At 48.1% G+C, this 20009-nt stretch overlaps 1 protein-coding gene, 1 long non-coding RNA gene and 1 other non-coding gene across 8 annotated transcripts in view; 2 read left to right on the top strand and 1 right to left on the bottom strand.

Moving 5' to 3' along the window:
• Positions 1 to 2138, bottom strand: part of Smarcc2 (SWI/SNF related BAF chromatin remodeling complex subunit C2) — a 29615-nt gene extending 27477 nt beyond the window's left edge. For all 6 annotated transcript variants that reach the window (XM_076920627.1, XM_076920631.1, XM_076920628.1 and 3 more), the window contains exons 1-2: positions 1967 to 2138; positions 47 to 166 (exon numbers count right to left, since the gene is read on the bottom strand). In XM_076920627.1, coding sequence (XP_076776742.1) covers positions 47 to 166; positions 1967 to 2077 — 231 coding nt within the window. In that variant the 5' untranslated portion in view covers positions 2078 to 2138. The remainder of the gene's footprint in view (positions 1 to 46; positions 167 to 1966) is intronic.
• A 123-nt stretch (positions 2139 to 2261) lies between these two features.
• Positions 2262 to 17581, top strand: LOC143436372 (uncharacterized). The gene is made up of 4 exons (XR_013106457.1): positions 2262 to 3902; positions 4801 to 4952; positions 5036 to 5139; positions 14847 to 17581. It is a non-coding gene; the product is annotated as an uncharacterized LOC143436372 (long non-coding RNA).
• Trnas-cga (transfer RNA serine (anticodon CGA)) lies at positions 2958 to 3039 on the top strand. Its single transcript has one exon. It is a non-coding gene; the product is annotated as a tRNA-Ser (tRNA).
• Positions 17582 to 20009: the final 2428 nt, after the last annotated feature.

Below are 20009 nucleotides of genomic sequence, written 5' to 3'. Positions count from 1 at the left end.
ACCCTCTTCCCAGCTCGGAGGATTTGTCCGTCTCCCCTGGACTCACCGGCAGTTTAGTAAGCGGGGCATTGCTGACATGTTTGCCAAAAACCTCTTCCTGAAACTGGAGCAACTGCACCACCAGGCTGGACAGAGACTTGTTGGTTGGTGGCTCTGCTTGTATGTACTGGGGAAGGAGGGAAGGGAAGAGAAACAAATTCCAGATAAATTCTCTACCACCTCCCATGTCTCTCCCGTGAGTCTGGAACAGACAGAGCTGTGCCTTTACCCTCCGCTCGTCTAGTTTATATAAAGAGGGATTCAGGAGGGACTGGATTCTACTGCCAGCAGCCCAGTTGCCGGGACGGGACTGGCAGCGGGGAAAGTGTCCTGACGTCGGAATGGCAGGACGCTGCTATCTCCGCACCTCATCTCCAACCAACTGTAAAAATTCTGAAGGTTGATGGAGTTCACAGGGAACAAAAACCCCTTTGAAGCTCTCAGTGATACAACAATGTATTTCTTGGGGGAACGTGATAAAAGACTAGGCTTCTGTCCATAATGGTGTGTTGGGGGTGGGGGTGAGGCAGGACAAGATCACTTAAAAACGAAGGTCCTACTGAGGCTGGGCATGGTGGGCATTGTAGGGTCTCCTCTCTAGCAAGGATCTCAGACCACGTGATAATACGTAACCTCAAACACTTCCGTTTCAAGCTACCTGGAACCCTACCTTTCTGTTCTGTTCGCTGAGCCAGGAAGCTACTTTCTCTTTACCTTTTGACCCTTATATCCTCTATCCTAATCGGAGTCAGCACCTCTCCGTGGGAGGTGTAAAGAGGGGAGAAGTAAATGACAAAGAGTTAAGCACTTGAAAGCTGAAGCAAGTCACAGCTGTCAATGCCCTCGGGGCTTCACACTAAGACCCTAGACTGATCTCCCTTTAAAAGGTCAAAGGCAGAAGACTGGGAACTGCAGCCTCACGCTGAGGGTACACACAAGTCACAGACCCAACAGCTGTTTGTCAAGAGCTGACACCCACAGAGACCCCAAATGGTTTCAGGGCCAAACTCAAACCAGGATTAGCTTCCTGAAGCTGTCCACGGTTTTCTGACAGGCTGGCTGCAAAGCTGGAATAGCAAGAGTTGGGGGCTGTAAAACAAAGCTGGAAAAAGGACCCTTAGCTGGGGTTAGTGAGGAAGCCGGCCATATAAAGGGTAGGAAAAAAAAAAGAAAAAGACAAAAGAGAAAAACCCAGACGTCATGAAGACACAAGAATAAATTTTAGTTTAAATATTAAAATAAGACAGGTAGGGCTTCTTGAACGCTTTTGTTCCCCATCCTTATTTCCAGTTACGGGGTGGGGGTGGGGACTAGCGATATGAAGCTTATCCTAGCCTCTGGACCTCAAACCCAAAGCGATGCCAAGCTGGCTTGCAGAGCGACTTCATTGTGAAAGGAGGGTTGGAGGGGCTGCTGCCCTGCACTCCCATGCCCGGTCCCCTGAGAGGGTTGCAGCCCTTTAGAAGGAGGGGAGTGTAACCCTGGGAGACAGGTGATTCCCCAGGTAGAGACGCTTTCAACGGCCTGCTCCGCGCCTGTCTACCCTCCTGCTCTGCCATCTGTCCCCGGACGTACACAAAGCACCGGGGAGGCCTGGGCCGCGCCGGTGTCTGGCTCGGCGGGGGGCTCCGGCGGGGCCCCGCGGCTCGCACACCGGAGGGGAGGAGGCGCGCGGCGGCGGCGGCGGCGGCGGCACCGGTCAGCCTGGAGAGCGAGGGCTGCCGGGCCCAGGCCGCCGCCCTGAGCCGCCGGCTGCACCCGGGCAGAGGGCACAGTGGGGGCGGGGTGGGGGAGGGGCGCGGGCGGGCGGGAGGCGCGGGGAGGCCTCGGGGAGGGGCGCGGCGGCCGCAGGGTGGGCCGGCCCCCGGGAGCGGCGGCCCCGGGCCCTTTGTCCCGGCCGGTCCCCCGCGCAGCGCTGCCCGCGTACCTTCTTGTAGTTCTTGCCGAGCCAGAGCCGCACGTTGTCGAACTGGGTCACGGTGTCCGCGGCCTCGTAGTACTTCACGTTGGGGCCGCCGTCCTTCTTCCGCACCGCCATCTTCTCGGGCTCGGGCCCCGCCGCCGCCCGCCCCGCTCAGCTCAGCTCCCGCCTCCTCCTCCGCCCGCCTCCCGCCGCCTCCCGCCGCCTCCCGCCGCCACGACCGCCACCTCCCGCCGCCTGAGCCCCGGCCGGCGGAGCGCCCCCTGCCGGTGGCCCGGCGCGGCGGGCGGACCCGAGCTCGCTCGGCGGGCACCCCGGCAGCGGCGGCGGGAGGCGGGCGAACCCGAGCTCGCTCGGCGGGCACCCCGGCAGCGGCGGCGGCGGGAGGCGGGCGAACCCGAGTGCGCTCGGCGGGCACCCCTGGCAGCGGCGGCGGGAGGCGGGCGGACCGGAGCGCACTGGGCGGGCGCCCCAGCTGCTTCCCGGGGTCTGGCGGGACGCGGCTGTCCCACAGATGAGCCGCCCCGGACTTGATCTCGCAGCGGGAGTGGGCTTACTGTTCCATCCCACGGGGAAGCCAGGAGCCCCGGGTCTCCGGGAGCCCCGCCCCGTAGCCCCGAGTGGCCCCCAGCACGCACGTTTTCGTGGAACTCTTTCGCTCCAATAAGTTCCTTCCAACCATTCCTGTTTCAACCCAAGAGTGTCCCTGACGCTCCGCGCCTGGTGCACCCAGCACCCCTGGTGCCACCCGGGGGTCAGGTGAGGGGTCTCCTCCCTCTGATCTTCGGGTCTCGCCAATCACCTCCGATTTAGGAGTCGGCTGGCGAGCCCCGATTCCCCGACCCAACCTCAAGCGTTGTGGCGCGAAGCTACAAGGGAGGGAGCCTCTCCGGGTATGCGCCTCGGGGCCGCGACCCTGCGCCGGTCTGCTCGCACCCTCCCCGGTCGCCCATTGCGGACCCTTTCTGTAAGCGCGCGGCCAACCATGGTTTTGGGAGTCACGGTGGCCGAGTGGTTAAGGCGTTGGACTCGAAATCCAATGGGGTTTCCCCGCACAGGTTCGAATCCTGTTCGTGACGGCAGCATTTCCTTTTTTCCTCCTTTTAACCAGTGGTTGAGTGGCTGAATTCTGAAGTGAAAAAGCTGCATTCCCTGCTAGGATAACAGGCACTTTGAGAATTCTGTAACATTTCATGGATAATTAAGTGCTGTTTTGTTTGGGAAATCTTGGTGTCGTGCAACAATAATCAAACCTAGAATTTCTAAACAGGACATCTTTGGAGTATGTGACCAAAAGTGAAACTTTGAAGTCTGATGACTGGAGACCCAAGAAACAAGCATTCTCTCATTTGGATTTTTCTTTTTTAAATTTTAGACAGGGCCTCAAGCATCCAGGCTGCCCTTGAACTTGCCTTGCAGCTAAGAGTGACTTTGAATTTCTGACCCTCCGGCCTCTACCTGTCAAGTGCTAGAGTTACAGGTGTGCAGGAGCAGACCAGGTTCTAGGTAGCATTCTGTTGAGCTACGTTCTCAAGCCCTCATTTGAGTTTTCCTCAGGTATCACGGCCTAGGAGGAGGCCTACATTGAGGATTTGTTGGGTAACAGATGCTGGTTAAAATCTGTCTATTAACCAACCTAGGGAACTCCTTTCTCGGGTTCTAACCCTCACAGGTTACCCAGTTCTTCATGGAGATTACTTGCTCTTTTTTTTTTTTTTTTTTTCTTGCATAGCAAAACCTTCTCCAGGAAGGATCTCTGAGAATTCATGGAGCTTCTGGTTTTTTACCTTATTTCCCACCTTCATATGGCTGCTTACGGTCTCCTACCCTCTCCACAGCCACAGTCACCTTCGAACCCTCCGCATTCCTCAGGCTACTCCCCTTTAAGGTGCTTGATCACTGTCACACCAGCTGGAACCTGTCACCCTTCTGTGACCATTCAGTGAGTTTCGTGCAATAAGTCTTCTTGTTTGTCTTCTGTCTTAGGGTTTTACTGCTGTGAACAGACACCATGACCAAGGCAACTCTTATAAGGACATTTAACTGGGGCTGGCTTACAGGTTCAGAGGTTCAGTCCACTATCGTTAAGGAAGGAACATGGCGGCATCCAGGCAGACATGGTGGAGGAGGAGTTGAGAGTTGTACATCTTCATCTGAAGGCTGCTAGCAGAATACTGGCTTCCAGTTAGCTAGGATGAGGGTTTTATAATTCACACCCACAATGGCACACCCACTCCAACAAGGCCACACCCACTCCAACAAGGCCACACCTCCTAAGTACCACTCCCTGGGCTGTGAGCATACACAAACCATCACACTTTTTTTTTTTTTTTTTTTTGTTTTGTTTTGTTTTTCAAGACAGGGTTTGCTGTGTAGTCCTGGCTGTCCTGGAACTCACTCTGTAGACCAGGCTGGCCTTGAACTCAGAAATCCGCCTGTCTCTGCCTCCCAAGTGCTGGGATTAAAGGCGTGCGCCACCACCACCTGGCACACATCTCCTTTTTGAGACAATTTCACCGTAGCCCAGGGTGGCCTGCTCAGCCCGTGGCAGTCCCTCTGCCTCTGTCCCCAGAGTACTGAGATTACATGCATGAGCCACCACACCCACTTCACAAGGAATCTCTTCCTCCATAAAAACATAAGTTCTATTTATTCTGCCTTCTAAATATGGTTTAAATCAAACCATAATTTAGAGATGGATGAGCATGTAGCAAGCCTACCACGTGTTAGAGAGAGCCTTTATTTGAAAAGCTGCAGTTGGCTGGGTCAGGTGGTACCTGTCTTTAATTCCAGCACTCAGGAGATCTCCGAGAGTTCAAGGCCAGCCTCTCTATTTATAGGGTTTCCAGATGGCCAGGGCTACCTACTGAGACCCAGTCTACCCGTGAGAATTACATGAATTCGTCTATGTTTGGATGTACTGAGGCAGCCATGCAACCACGAAACCCTACCATGGCCCTGTGTGTGGATGACCTGCGTCTTCTCTTAGCTGGTTTGTAACTACCATCTCGTGGTTATGACCTTGTCTGGGCTGTTCCATGGCTGACACCCTCTCTCTCACCCTTACCTCCTCAGCTCCATGTAAATATTGGACAGTTTCCTCTGGCTGGATGTGATGTCCCACGGCTACAACCCCAGCACTTGGGAAATTGCAGCAGGAGGATTGCTATTAGTTCAAGGTAAGGCTGAGCTACGGTGATGCCTTCTCTGAGAAAGGACTGGAGCCGCAGCTCAGTTGCTGGAGTGCTAATGTATGTGAAATCCTGGGTTCAGTCCCTGGAACTGGGCCTGACGGGTGCACACCTGTAATCCCAGCACTCGAGAGGTGGAAGCAGGAGGATCAGAAATCAAAATTTTCTGCTGCTACCTAGCGAGTTTAGGCTATCCTGTGCTACATGAAACCCTGTCTCAAAGGAAAGAAAAAAAAAAGAATTCCGATCACCTGCTGCCCATCCCGCCCATCCTGTACCTTACGGGAACAATGGTTCACACAGACAAACCCCTCAAATCTTTTACCTTGCTATGCGAATGCACACATAGGGTGTGCATGTGTGTGTTTGGTGGGGGCTTTTTGGGCATTTTTTCAACAAGGCTTTAAACACAGTTGTGATCACAGATGTATTACAGTAACTAATAGAATCCCCTTTTTTGGCTTCCAATTAAACTATCTGGAGAACCAAGAGTTGACCAGCAGAGGGCAGTCAACATCCATGTTGTGAAGGAAAGAAGCGCACCCTTCCACCCCCACCCCCAACACACACACACACACACACACACACACACACACACACACACACACACACACAGAGAGAGAGAGAGAGAGAGAGAGAGAGAGAGAGAGAGAGAGAGAGAGAGAGAGAGAGAGAGAGAGAGAGTTAGTTTACAAAATGGAGGCTGCAGATGGTGGAGACCGTGGCAAGCTTGGAACTCTTAAATGCATCACTCAGAATGTTTTAAGTGTGAAACACCAGGGGTTCCAATGCTTGTACATCCTTGTGATCCCAGAAAGGACAAGGCTGAGGCAGGAGGATCATGAGTTAGAGGTCAACTTGGGCTACATATTGAGTTCAAAGCCAGTCTGGGCTGTAATGAGAACCTGTCTCAAAATCAATTTTAAAAGAATCATGTATTGCCGGGCAGTGGTGGTGCACACCTTTAATCCCAGCACTTGGGAGGCAGAGGCAGGCGGATTTCTGAGTTCGAGGCCAGCCTGGTCTACAAAGTGAGTTCCAGGACAGCCAGGACTACACAGAGAAACCCTGTCTTGAAAAACCAAAAATAAATAAATAAATAATAAAAGAATTATGTATCAATTCTTTTTTTTTTCTTCCATCCTAAGGCTTCCTCTAACTCCTTACTTTCCCACCCTGCTTTCCACCTCAACAGATGGCATCTGCCCCTTGACCTGGTGTCGCATGAGCTGTTGTCCCCGTTCCTGTTTCACTCAGAATTTTGGTTCTCCCTGTGGTATTTGGCCTTGCTCATCCTCCCTGATCCTGCCCATCCCAGCTTCCTCTGTAATCTATAATTTCTTTGTCTTGGTTAAGTTTCTATTGCTGTGACAAGACACCAATGACCTAAAGCAAATTGGGGAAGAAAGGGTTTATTTGGCTTACATTTCCACACTGTAGTCCACTGAAGGAGGTCAGGACAGGAGCTCAAACAGGGCAGGAACCTGGAGGCAGGAGCTGATGCAGAGGCCGTGGAGGGGCGCTGCTCACTGGCTTGCTCAGCCTGCTTTCTTATAGAACCCTGGCTCACCAGCCCAGGGATGGCACCACCCTCCACGGGCTGGGCCCTTCCCCATCAATCACTAATTAAGAAAATGCCCCACAAGCTTACCAATAGCCTGATCCCATGGAGGTATTGTTTTAAATTACAGTTCCCTCCTCTCAGATGACCCTAGCCTGTGTCGAGTTGACATGAAATTAACCGGCACAGCCTTGAAATTTTCCTCTTCCTCTGAGTCAGCAAACACTTCATGAATTAGGACAGACAAAGCCACACACCTTCACATGATAATCACTAGTCACTATTTTCTTGTTTTAGATAGGGTTTGTTTGTTTGTTTGTTTTTGAGACAGGGTTTCTCTGTGTAGCCCTGGCTGCTCTAGAACTCACTCTGTATATCAGGCTGGCCAGACTGAATTTTACTAGCTACCACAGGCTGGCCTAGAATTGGCTATGCAGCCCAGGCTAGTCAAACCCATCGCCTTCTTTCCTAGGCCTCTTCAGTGCTGGAATTATAGGCAAGCTCCATCATTCCTGGATGTTTTGTATTTTCAAGACAGGGCTTCTCTGTGTAGCCCTGTCTGTCCTGTAGCCCTGTCTGTCCTGGAACTTACTCTGTAGGCCACAGTGGGCGCTATCTCCTAAGAGTTGGCATCAAAGGCAAGCACTACCATACCCAGCTTGTTTTGATTTACAGGGTCTTACTGTGTAGTCCAGGCTGGCCTGGAACTTGCTGAGTCGTCTCAGATGTGCTCCAACTCTGGTCCCATCTTGGCACTGGGGTACTGAACCTGCTGGCATGCAAGTCCGCTGACCTCCAGCTTTACCCTGGACTCGAGTTCTCAGTCTTCTTGCTTCAGCCTTCTAGTACTTGGGAGTACAGAGGAGAAACACTGCCATGTCCTTGAACAGCTCCAGGGACAGACCTTACTGGAGCATTCGGGAATGAAGAAATGACAATTCTTATGTACAGAAACATGGACGCAGGAGAGTTGGGATCAGGTGGTCAGGGTTCTCTGAGGAGGAAACTACACCACTTCAAAGGAAGCTCAGTGTGTTTACTCAGTCGAACAGAGAGGCGAGAAGCACATTATTACAGACATCTGAACAAGGAGCCAGGATTATTATATACAGCTGAACAGGAGGAAGGTTTAATTCATCTCAGTAGAGGCCATAAGTATCAGGGACGAGGGAGAAAGCTAGGATGGGCATTTTCTGCACACACTATCAGCTTCTGCACATGGATGAGAGGAAGGCTTTGTGGTCCTGAGCCTCCTTGGGTTGGAGGGCTTTGCCCATTTCCCATGGGTCTGAGGTTATAGTACTTTACATGGCTGGTGCCCAGGTCATGGCACACATTCACACAGGACTTCCTGCACTCCCCACGCGTTAAAGTTGTGTGTGTGTGTGTGTGTGTAAAGTGTTGGTGTGCCTGTGGACGTGAGAGGGTGGCTTTCAGGATTCCTTTCCACCATGTGGCCTGGGCTGAGGGATCAAATTCAGACCTTTAGGACTGGTGGCAAGCGCCTTTAATTATTGAAACATTTCACTGCCACTGGCTTTCATTTTGTTTTTCCAAATAAAATGTTTATCTTTCTGCCTCTAGCTTCCTACCACCTTTTGGTGTGGTTAAACTTAAATTTCATGTATGTGTACTGTACTTACAACATCCCCCCCCTTTCTCCCACCAACTCAACTCATGCTATCCCCAACCCCCAAATCCATGGCTTTTCTTTTCTCTTTTCTTTTCTTTTTGAGGCGTGGTTTCACTATGCAGCCAGGCTGGCCTTGAATTTACAGAAATTCATTGGCCCCTACCTCCCAAGAGCTAGAAAAAGGCATGCACCACTGTGCCCAACCCGCTTCTTTATTGTTTTCCCCTCTCTCTTACACACTTACACACACAACTTGCAAGTCCATTTTGCATTGTTCATCTGTATCTGTATCTCCGTTAGGACCGACTGCTGACTGGATAACCAGTTAGGGTGCTCAATGCTGAGAATAATAATCCTTCCTTTCTCAGGAGTCGTTGCTTACGTGTAGCTTTTCATTAGAGGTGGGGCTCCATGAGATCTCCCTTATCCACACTGGCCTGTCAACTGGTGTCACAACTGTGCACATCTTTGGTCACACTGTTGGGGTTTCATAGGGGCAGTTCCCTGCTGTAGGAAACACAATCTCACAGCAGATGTCCGTGTGCTCTGGGTCTTCCAATCTTTCTGCTCCCTCTTCCCTTGACGTTCCCTGAACCTTAGGTGTAGGGCTGTGTTGGAGATGTATCAGTGGGTACTGGCCATCCCGTAGTCAGTTGCCTCTGCATTTTGATCAGCTCTGTCTTTCTGTAATGGTCTCATGTCTGCTTCATTTTTTTTTTTTTTTAAAAAAAAAAGGTTTATTTATTTTATGTATAAGTACACTGTTGCTGTCTTCTGACACACCAGAAGAGGGCATTGAATCCCATTACAGATGGTTGTGAGCCACCATTTGGTTGCTGGGAATTGAACTCAGGACCTCTGGAAGAACAGTCAATGCTCTTAACCACTGAGCCATCTCTCCAGCCCTCATGTCTGCTTCAAAATGAAGCATCTCTTGTGAGGGGTGTAAGCTACACTTATCTGTGGGTATCAGAGTAAGTATTTAGGATGCCATTGGAAATTGCACTGGTTCAAGAGAGTGGTACCAGTAGGTCCTCTAAGAGCCAAGACCTCAGTAGCTACAATAGTCGGCTAGGTTTACCAGGTGTGGATTCTTACTGCTGAGTGGGCCTTAAATCCAGTTTTATAGCCACGATTGCAAATTTAGGATTATCCTGCCATACTGGCTGTCGTTTCAGTTCATAGACTTTATAGGTAGGTGGGATTTCTTGATTAGTTTTCTTTCGAAGCCTGCACAAGACCTCCTGGTATGATGACAGCCTGTTCTTGGAAGAAACCTTCTGGTGAGATACAGCTTAATTCCTATGAGTTCTGTAGGCCTCGTTCCTTCTAACGTTCTGCTCTTCCCAGGAGATATTAGACATCTAAACAAGTTGATCATCTCCATGTGATAGCCTAACTCCTGCTTGTTCTCATTGCTCTTGTTATAAACAGCAGCAGACTAATACCACTATTTTCATCAAAATGGTTTTTGTTTGTTTGTTTTGAGGAAGGGTTTCTCTGTGTAAGAGCCCTGGCTGTCCTGGGAACTCGATATGTAGACCAGCTGGGTTCTCATTCACAGAGATCCACTTACCTCTGCCTCCTCAGTGCTGGGATTAAATTTGTGTGTGTGTGTGTCAGTACCCATAGAGGTATGGCATCAGATCACCCGGGCTGAAATCATAGGTAGTTCTGAGCTCTCATGGGTCCTGAGAACTGAACTCAGATCCTATGCAAAAGCAGCAAATGCTCTTAATCCACTGAATCCTCCTCCTGCTCTAATTTCACATGTGTGCGCGCGCACACACACACATACACACACATACGTAAGTTTGTAGGGGGACTATAGGAAGAACCCAACACTCCATAGCATAATACCCTCTTCTAAATTTGCCCCAAATCTTAAAAGGCTTGGTTAAGCTTTGGTAGTTTATCCTAAAGCAAATTGGAGGGCTTGGGCTAAACCTACTTTAACCTAAAACTGTTAGGATGTCACACATAAACACTTCAGGACCTCACACCTGGTTTATGAGCCATTTTTGAATGACTACTTCAAAATTACTTGAAAAAACAGTCGACTATATCATGTCTTCTGTTTTGATCTATACCTCCTCTGATATATAGGACTTATCTAGGTTCTATTTCTTGCCTTCCATTGCTTTGCCTGTCTTCTGTGTAGTTTTTTGAGACAAGTTTCATGTAGCTTCAGAACTCAGTATACTGCAGAATGTTAATTTCCTATCCTTCCCGCATTTACCTCCCACACACTGGGACTACAGAATGTGTCACCACACGTAGCTTTACTATTCTTGAGACGGCTTGGTATTTGATAAACAGTCTGTGTTTGACTTATACGTATGGCAGGCTTCCTCCTGCCAATTCCCGAGCACTAGGATGGCAGGCATGCACTACCTCACCTAATTATTGGCACTAATTCCTAGAATTTCTTGATCACCTCTGAATAACTCCCAAATCCATCATTTTTGAAAAATTATTTTCATTTGTGTCTGCATATATATATGTATGTATACCTGCATATATATATGTATATGCATCTTATCTGTATGTATATATATATATATATATATATATATATGCCGTAAGACAGCAGTGGATCTTCTGAACTGGCATTACAGATGGTTGTGAACTTTGTGACATGGGTGCTGAACTCAGGTCCTCTGGAAGAAAAGGCAAGGGCTCTTAGCCATTGAGCTCTCTCCTGCCCCAAATCCATTCACACACATCACTCTGTGTTCGTAAGTAAGAATACAGAGTTCAAAGGACATCTGTAGGACTTCCTTCTCGTCTTCATATTGGTCCCAAGAATTGAACCAGGTCACCGAGCTCAGGAACAAGAACCTTCACCTTCTGAACAATGGTCCCAGTCCCATCTTTTTTTGTTTCATACTATGCAGCCCTGATTGTCCTAGAACTCACTATGTAGACTAGGAAAGCCTTCGCCTTCCCAGCACTGAAGGGGTGCACCACTTTGCTCAGCTTATGCTTTATTTATTTTGGTTTTTCAAGACAGGGTTTCCCTGTCTCGCTCTGGCTGTTCTGGCCACTGCAGATCAGGCTGACCTACTCACATAGATCCACCTGCCTCTGCCTCCCAAGTGCTGGAATTAAAGGCGTGTGCCACCACAGCCCCGCCTGTTGTTTTTTTTTTTTTTTTTTTAATATTTACCTTCATGAGTGTTTTTGCCTGTGTGTGTGTATAGAAGCCCACACATGCTTGCTGCCTGTGGACATCAAAAGAAGGAGTCAGATTCTCTAGAACTAGAGTTGCAGATGGTTGTGAACCACTGTGTAGATGCTAGGAGTCAATTCTAGGTTCTGCAAGAACAATGAGTGTTCTTAACCCCCAATCTACCTCTCCAAAGATATTCTTTAAAAATTCTTATGAACCAGGAAGGCTGAGGCAGGCAGTTCTTTTGAATTTGAGTCCTGCCTGCTCTACAGACTGAGTTCCAGGACAGCCAGGCTACACAGAGAAATGTGTATGTATGTTTTATGTCCATGCATATGTACACCATGTGCTTACCTTCTGGATTCCCTAGACTGGGGTTACAGATGGCTGTGAACCGACATGTGGGTGCTGGGGCTTGAACCTCAGTCCTCTGCAGGAGCAGTGCTCTTAACTGCTACACCATCTCTCTAGCTCCCCTTTAAAACACTTTTTTAAAAGACTTATTTTATGTATGTACACTGTAGCTGTCTTCAGACACACCAGAAGAGTGTATCAGATCCCATTACGGATGGCTGTGGGCCACCATGTGGCTCCTGGTTGCTGGGAATCAAACTCAGGACCTCTGGAAGAACAGTTAGTGCTCTTATCTGCTTAGCATCTCCTCCAGCCCCCCTTTAAAAGGTTTTTTTTGTGTGTACTTGTACATATATGTGCACATGTGTGGGGGTACCCATAGAAGGAAGAGGCAGTGGATCCCCTGCAACTGGAATTACAGGCAGCTGTGAGCTGCCCATGGTGAATTCTGGCTAAGGTTCTCTGCAAGATCATGGAGTGCTATTAACCACTGAATCATCTCTATAACACCCCCCTCCCCAGCCCCCACGCTTTCAGATTTGCTATGCAGTCAGGCTGGCCTTGAACTCAGTTGTGTCTCAGCCTCCAAAATGCTAGGATCATAGGTGTGGTACCTCGAGATGGGTATTTAATCCAGGGCTTTGTGAATGCTGAGTAAGTACTGTACCTACCCAGCTGCACCTCTAGCTGTCCAAACCCAGGGCATTTCTTTTTTGGACTGGGGAGGGGACAGACAGAATCTCACTATATAGACCAGGGTGTATGCCTCCATTCCCACTACTGCAGAAACAATACAGGCTTTGTAAAGCAGAAGCCATGTTTGGCAGCAGGTAATGTGCACGTTAATGGAGGCCACAGTAGACGCCAGCTTCACTTCAAAGCAAGACCCTGCCTAAACAAAAGACAAAATTTGAAACTGTGGTATGAAGATACACATTTGTCACTCCAGAACTGGGAAATAAAGATAGCAGATGGGGGATTCAACAACAGCCTGGGCCACACAAAACAGTGTCAAAAAAAGAAAAAAAAGAGAGAGAAAAGGATGGGGCTTGTACATGGCTTGGAGTAAAATTGATTGCACTAGGCCTAACAACTTCAATCCCACAATTCCCCAACAAGCTGGCATCCGATCATGTTGTATGTAGAAAAAAAAGCGAAGTGACCAAATCTTAAACAAAGGTTACCCTAGGAATCCAAGTGAGGAAGGCAGAAGCAACAACAATGCAGTCTTGGGTTGAATCCAGGTTTAGATGTAAATTAGCCAGGAGACACCTTTATCTGTGCCCAGACCCACACCCAGACACCTACACCTGTGTAGAGTCCTGCACACATAAACACCTGCACCTGTGCAGAGATCCACCCAGACACCTGCACCTGTGCACAGACCCACCCAGACACTCAGAGACCCACACTCAGACTGTATGTGCATGGTCTGTAGAATGTTTTATTACTGTGCATTTGTATGACCTGTGGGTCAGAGGACAACTTTATGGGGCTGTTTCTCTCCTTCCACCTTTATGCTTCTGGGGATCAAACCCAGGCCAGGATCAGTGGCAAAGACCTTTACCTGCAGGACCACCTCACTGGCTTCACTGAATTAAAAATTTAAAACCACCAGTCCGATTCCCTTCTTTTCTTGTTCACCCACCTTTACACTTAGTAAAAGATTTCACTCAGTAAAAGATTAAGTACTTTCAACTTTGCTGATGTAATGCCCTGAATGTGCAAGACCATGTCCCCTCCTCAGCCACCAAGGAGCAAGACTGCACTCCACTGTTATAAAGCAACAGCAGGCAACAGGATGCACGCTGTAGTTTCAGACCACTCCGATCTACAAAGAACACTTCTCAGAAACCCCTCCTGACTCCCAGAGCCCGGGGCTTCAGCATCCTTTATCGGTCTCTGGTTACATCTTAGCACATTCTCTCCAATTGTAATTACATACTCATCTCTAGTAAGTCGGGTGCCATTTTGCCACATGAATCTTCCCTTATATTAGTGAGTACTTTTTAGGTTAGACTAATTGAATATTTGTCCCATCCCCCAACTGTCCCAAAAATCTGGTGACCACCTCAGTGGATGGAATCAACTTGCCTGCCACATAGGAGTGGTTCCATCCTCCAGCTCTGGATAAACCAGGTGGTGGTTCACATCTGTAATCTCAGCTCTCAGGAGGTAGAGCTGAGATTATGTGTGTGTGTATTTGTGTTTACCCACAGAGACCAGAATGGGCATTAGATCCTCTGAAGCTGTTGTTATAAGTCAATTGCCTTATCCCAGGTGCTGGGAACTAAACTCCAGTCTTCCAAAAGAAACAGTACAAGCTCTGAACTGCTATCTTCCAGCTTCCTGCCCAGCAATGAGGCCAGTATGGGTTGTAAGAGGGCCATGATGGCTATTCTTGGTTGTCAACTTGACTCTGTAACCAACTGAAACTAAAGCAGCTGTATACACATATGAGGGATTGTTTGTTTGACGTGGGAAGAACCACCTTTGATCCAGATCTTTTAAGGTGAGGAGATCCACTCTGGGCCACATTTCCTGGTGAAACCCTAGATAAAGAACATGGAAGAAGGAAGCCCTCGCTTTCACTGGCAGGTCCATTCCCACACTGGCATTTGAGACTTTTTCCTTCAGGATTTCAGCATACATAGAAGGCCAGCTGAAACACGCAGCCTCACAAACTAAACAACTGGTGGATTGTTGGACCTTCTGTTGGTAGACAGCCATTGCTGGACTTGCTGGACCACAGCCTTTAAGCCACTTTAATAAATCCCCTTTATACACACACAAACTCTCACACATACACAAATATATACCTATAACACACTCACACACAAGTGAACCCTAATACACATCTCAGTACAAGAAGTGGTTCTAGAGCAACGTAAGTATATGGATGAATTTTTTAGGTATCTGGAATAGGCTTTCCAATTTGTCAAAACCTACAGTTAGCAAAGTCTCTCCACTTGCAGATGCCTCTCCTGAGAGCCTGGAGAAGATTACTGAAAGCCCATGGTGTGGACTGTTTTGCAAAGATGATAAATGCATTTGATATCCTAATTCACCAATTGTGAGAGACAATGGATTTGGCGACTATATAAAACTTTGACTATTTGGGGGGAAATGCTGATTCTGGTTGGTTGCTCATCATCTCTGGATAAACTGGCCAAGGAAAAGAATGCACTCTGTGATAAAAAATTAACCAACTTCTAACATCTCAGAATACTGCAAAGAACAACAGTGGACTTAGTGATAAAACTGACCAGCTCCATGTGGGTATGAACAGTCTCAAGGGGCTCTAAGTGTGCCCTGGGAGATAATCCACTCCAGCAGCCAGAGTTCAAGTTGCAGGAAATCAAAGGAAGTGCTCCTTATACGACTGCCTGAATTACAAATAAATAAATAAATAAATAAATAAATAAATAGGCCCCAGCCCCAGAGGGTGTTGGCAGTTAAAGGGCAGTAATTGTCAAGGACTGGGATCCTGTAACTTGGGATGGAAGTGTGTGGGAGCCCTCAGATTCTCACGGTTTCTGTCACCTGAGGACGTGCTCTCCCCCTCAGCAGATGTCTACCCTCACCACCTGAAATGGGTGAAGAACGTGAAGAGACTTCCATCTCAAAAACAAAACAAAACAAAACAAAAAAAAAATCAAAAAACAAACAAACCAAAAAGGTGTCTTCAGAAGAGAAGTTGTTCCGCCATCAGGTAGAGAACCGTCTGCTCTGTGGGCAGCAGCCTCTGTCCCAGCCCTGCCATTTGCTCACTGGGCAAATGAACAAAGAGGTCATGGTGGCAGAGACGGACAGGTTGTGTCTGGGCTACACCACATGCACTGCCACTCAACAAAGCTGACATGGCTATAGCTATGACCACTTCCTCCACGGAAAGGATAACGCTTTGTCCTTACTGGAGTAGATACTTGATCTTTACGGATTTGCCATTCCTGCACATAGTGCTTTTGCCAAAACTACCATCGCTGGACTTACAGAATGTCTTATTTACCATCATGGTATCCCACACTGTTCTGTTTCTGACTGAGGAACTGACTTCACAGCTGAAGTGTGACCTTGGGCCCACAATCATGGAACCCACTGGTCTTAACATGTTTCCCACAGTCCTGAAGCGGCTGGTTTGGCAGTGCCAGTGAGTTTGCAGCAGTCTGAGACAGACTTCTTCAGAAGGCAGTATCTGCTTTGAATCAGCCTCCAATCCATGGTTCAGTTTCTCTCCTTGTCAGGGCCGACTGGCCCAGGGATTAAGGGGTGGAAGAGGGAATAGTTCCACTGTCACTCCTAGTGACCCATTAAGAAAACTTTTGTTTCCTGTTCCTGTGACCTTAAGGCCTACTAAGAACTAAAGTTTTGGTTTTAGAGATGGGAGGGCTCTTGCCAGGAGCCACAACAAACATTCCATTGAATTGGATGCTCAGGGTTCTCCCTGGCCACTTTGGGCTTCTGATGCCCTTAAGCCATCAGGCTCAGAAAGGATAACAGTGTCAGGAGGGCTGATAGATCCAGATTACCATGGGGAAACTGGATTGCCTCTCCACAATGGAGGAAAGAGGTGATGTCTGGAGTGCAGGAGATCCTTTGGGGTATATCTTGGTGCTACTGTGTCCTGTGATTAAAGACAATGGGAAATTTACAACAGCCTAATCTAGGTAGGATGACTAAGGGCACCCGCCTGAAGTGCTCACTCAGCATAGAAGGAACACAGAATGGCAGGTGGTAATACCAGCTGTGGCTATGTAACCAGTTGTAGAAATGAGGAGTATAATTGATAAGATTCTGTTCTATTTTGTTAAGAATGTGTGTGCTGGGCTGGAGAGATGGCTCAGCGGTTAAGAGCACTGACTGCTCTTCCAGAGGTCCTGAGTTCCCAGCAACCACATGATGGCTCATAACCATCTGTAATGGGACTCAATGCCTTCTTATGGTGTGTCTGAAGACAGCTACAGGGTACTCATATACATAAAAATTAATTAAAAAAAAAGAAATGTGTGTGCTGGCTAGTTTTATGTCAACTTGACACAAAAGGTAGCATTACTGGAGCTGAGGTAGCCTCAATTGAGAAAAACGCCTCCAAAAGATTGAGCTATAGGCCTGTAGGGCATTTCCTTAGTGATGGATGTGGGAGGGCCAGGCCTATTGTGGGTGGGGCCACCCCTGGGTTCTTTAAGAAAACAGGCTGAGCAAGCCATGGGAAGCAAGCCAATAAGCAGCACTCCACGGCCTCTGCCTCCAGGTTCCTGTCCTGACTTCTACTGATGATGAACAGTGATACGGAAGTGTGAGCCAAATAAAACTTTTCTTCCCCAAGTTGCTTTAGTCATGGTGTTTCATCATAGCAAAAGTAACCTTAACTAAGACAATGTGTTTGTACAGATATTGGTGTGTTTTCTATTTCTTTCTTGTTTTTAAATGTGCTTTTCCAGACAGGGTTTCTCTGTGTAGCCCTGGTTGTCATGGACCAGACTGGCTTTGAACTCAAAAGATCTGCCTGCCTCTGCAAGTGCTGGGATTAGAGTGTGTCATTTCACATGCTCATTGTGTCACGTACTGGAGCACCAATGACGAGAAGATCAGCGGTTCTATTTGAGTTGCCACGAGAAATGTCCCTCAAGGGACACTGCACCTAGTCTAGAGTTTATAATGTGTTTGCAGTTTTATGAAAAATAGTTCTCTCGTGTTCGGCATAATTATGACCTGGTTATTGTTTTTGTTTGGAAATTAAGCAAAGCATGATTGTGTATTGAGCTGACTTACAAGGGTTAGTCATGGTTGTCAACTTGACTATGTCTGGAATTAGAGCCTGGACACACTGTGAGGGATTTTTTTCTTAATTAAATCATTAGAAGTGGGAAGACCCACCTTTAATCTGGGCCACATCTCCTGCAAGCAGCCCATATCAGGATATGGAAGGGGAAGCTCTCACTCTCTGCTTCCTTGCTCTTGCCGGCAAGTCCATTCCTTCACGGACAGACATTAGAGCCTATGCCTCCAGGATCCCAGCATACGCTGAAGACCAGCTGAGACATCCAGTCTCATGGACTGAACATTGGATTCTTGGACTTTCCAGTGGTAGACAGCCATTGTTGGACTAGCTGGACCACAGCCTGTAACATTAGCTGGACACCAGGCATGTATGTATGTGGTACATAAATATATATACACACAAAATATTTAAACACATAAAATTAAAAAACAACAACAACAACAACAAACTGATTCAAGGGAAACAGAGGGTACCAGCATTCCTGACAGGCTCGTGTCTCACTTCCCAGTGTTCCACACTGTGACTGCCAATCATTCTCTGAGTCTCAGAACGAAGCCCAGGCTGGAACTCACTATGTAGAACAAATGGCCTCTGACTCAACAATCTCTAGAGAACCATACCTCCCGTGTGCATCACAGATCAGTGACTGCATGAAAGGGAAGACTCAGAGAGACAAGAATGTCCTTTCCCCAACTTAAGTGTCAGGAGAATTCCATTAGATTTACATTAGGTGCATGATAAATGGTCAACAAATTCAATATACAGGTGGGGGCTAGAGAGATGGCTCAGTGGTTAAGAACACTGGCCGCTCTTTTATAGCACCTAGTTTCAAATTCAACATGGTAGCTCATAACCTTCTGTGACTCTGGTTCTAGGAGACCCAGTGCCCTTTTCTGGACTCTGTGGGCAAGAGACATGCATGTGGTGCACAGACAGAAATACAGGCAAAACATTCATATACATAAATCTTAAACCACACACACATACACAAACGTGCGAGTGTGCATGCGTGTGCGAGTGTTGTGCACACGCGTACACACAAACACACACGGATGGTTTCTCACAGCAGAAATAAGGTAGTAACACAAAAATGTTCAGCCAAACTGTGTGAGCATGTTGAACGTGTATGTGCATATTCATGCTTTTAAGGTGGTTGAAAGAGGATGCTGGGCGTCCTGTTTTATTACTATGCCATATTCCTTTACACTTGTTGGCCCCTCACTGAGATCTACCTGCTGGCTCCCAAGTGCTGGGATTAAAGCCGCACCTGGCTGCATTATTCCTCTGAGATGCTGTCACTGACTCTGGAGCTTGGATAGGTACCAGCAAGCCCCAGTAAGCCTTCTACCTCTGCCCACAGAATGACGGAGTCATCTCTTGACCATGCTCAGGTTTTATGCAGGTATTGGGAATTTGAACTCATATTCTCATGTGCAGTGAGAGTTCTTACCTCCACAGCCATCTCCCTAGGCCACAGGAAAGCCCTTATCAAGGTTTGAAGACAGCAGGAGAGCTGTTTCAGGTTTCCTCCCTACATTTATGTCAGGGGACTCTAGGGGGCAGAAGCTTCCCCACTTTCTGGAAAGAGGTGGAAAGTCTTTTGTAGTGTCCTCCAAATGCAAGAACATCTAGGAAAACAGATTTTGGGCTGAAGGGACACTCTGAAGAGAATACAGCTAAGCTCACTAGCACAGCAGAGCACAGAGTGCAACATGTGGAGTGGACACAATTTCCAGACAGGGGCAAAGAGGAAGGAGAAGTGCAGTGACCCAACCAGGTACAGCAGCCTTTTCACATTCCTGAGCACAACGCCCTGGGGCTGGAGCACCCAACCTGTTCTTACTGTCCTCAAGCTATATTCTTCTATCCTGATCCCAAAGGAGCCCTGACTCAACTACTGAGACAGACAGCAGGCTAGTCTGGAATGGAACTGCCAGAGAAAAGAGCTACTGTAAGGTTAAGGGGAGCCCTCTCGCCTCTCCAATCACACTCCCAGCTGTGCTTTTAAAATAAGCATACCTACTATTTCTCCTTGCTCACTCTGCTGACCATCACAGGGAACCTAGCAATGATCCCAAGAGCCTTAAATGGACCCAAAGTCCTTAGATGAACTTCAAGTTAGGCAGTGTATTCAGCCTGGTTTTGGAGACATATCTAATTTGTATCCTATTTTGGCTGTTGAAGGTTAGAACCCAGATAGACAGGAAGTTTCCTCAGGAAACATGGCACAGTCACCTTCAAAATGCAGGTGCCAATTAATTCTAGGGTTTCACAAGAAGACCATGGGGCACAGGCATCGATGGCAGACTGCCACAGCCAAAGCTCCTGCTCAGACAGGGAGATGGAGGGAGGGTCA

The sequence above is a fragment of the Arvicanthis niloticus genome, chromosome 22, assembly GCF_011762505.2.
Source record: "Arvicanthis niloticus isolate mArvNil1 chromosome 22, mArvNil1.pat.X, whole genome shotgun sequence".
In the NCBI taxonomy this organism is placed as follows: Eukaryota; Metazoa; Chordata; class Mammalia; order Rodentia; family Muridae; genus Arvicanthis; species Arvicanthis niloticus.
Note: the sequence above shows the minus strand (reverse complement) of the source record. Positions and strands in the feature narration are given on the sequence as shown.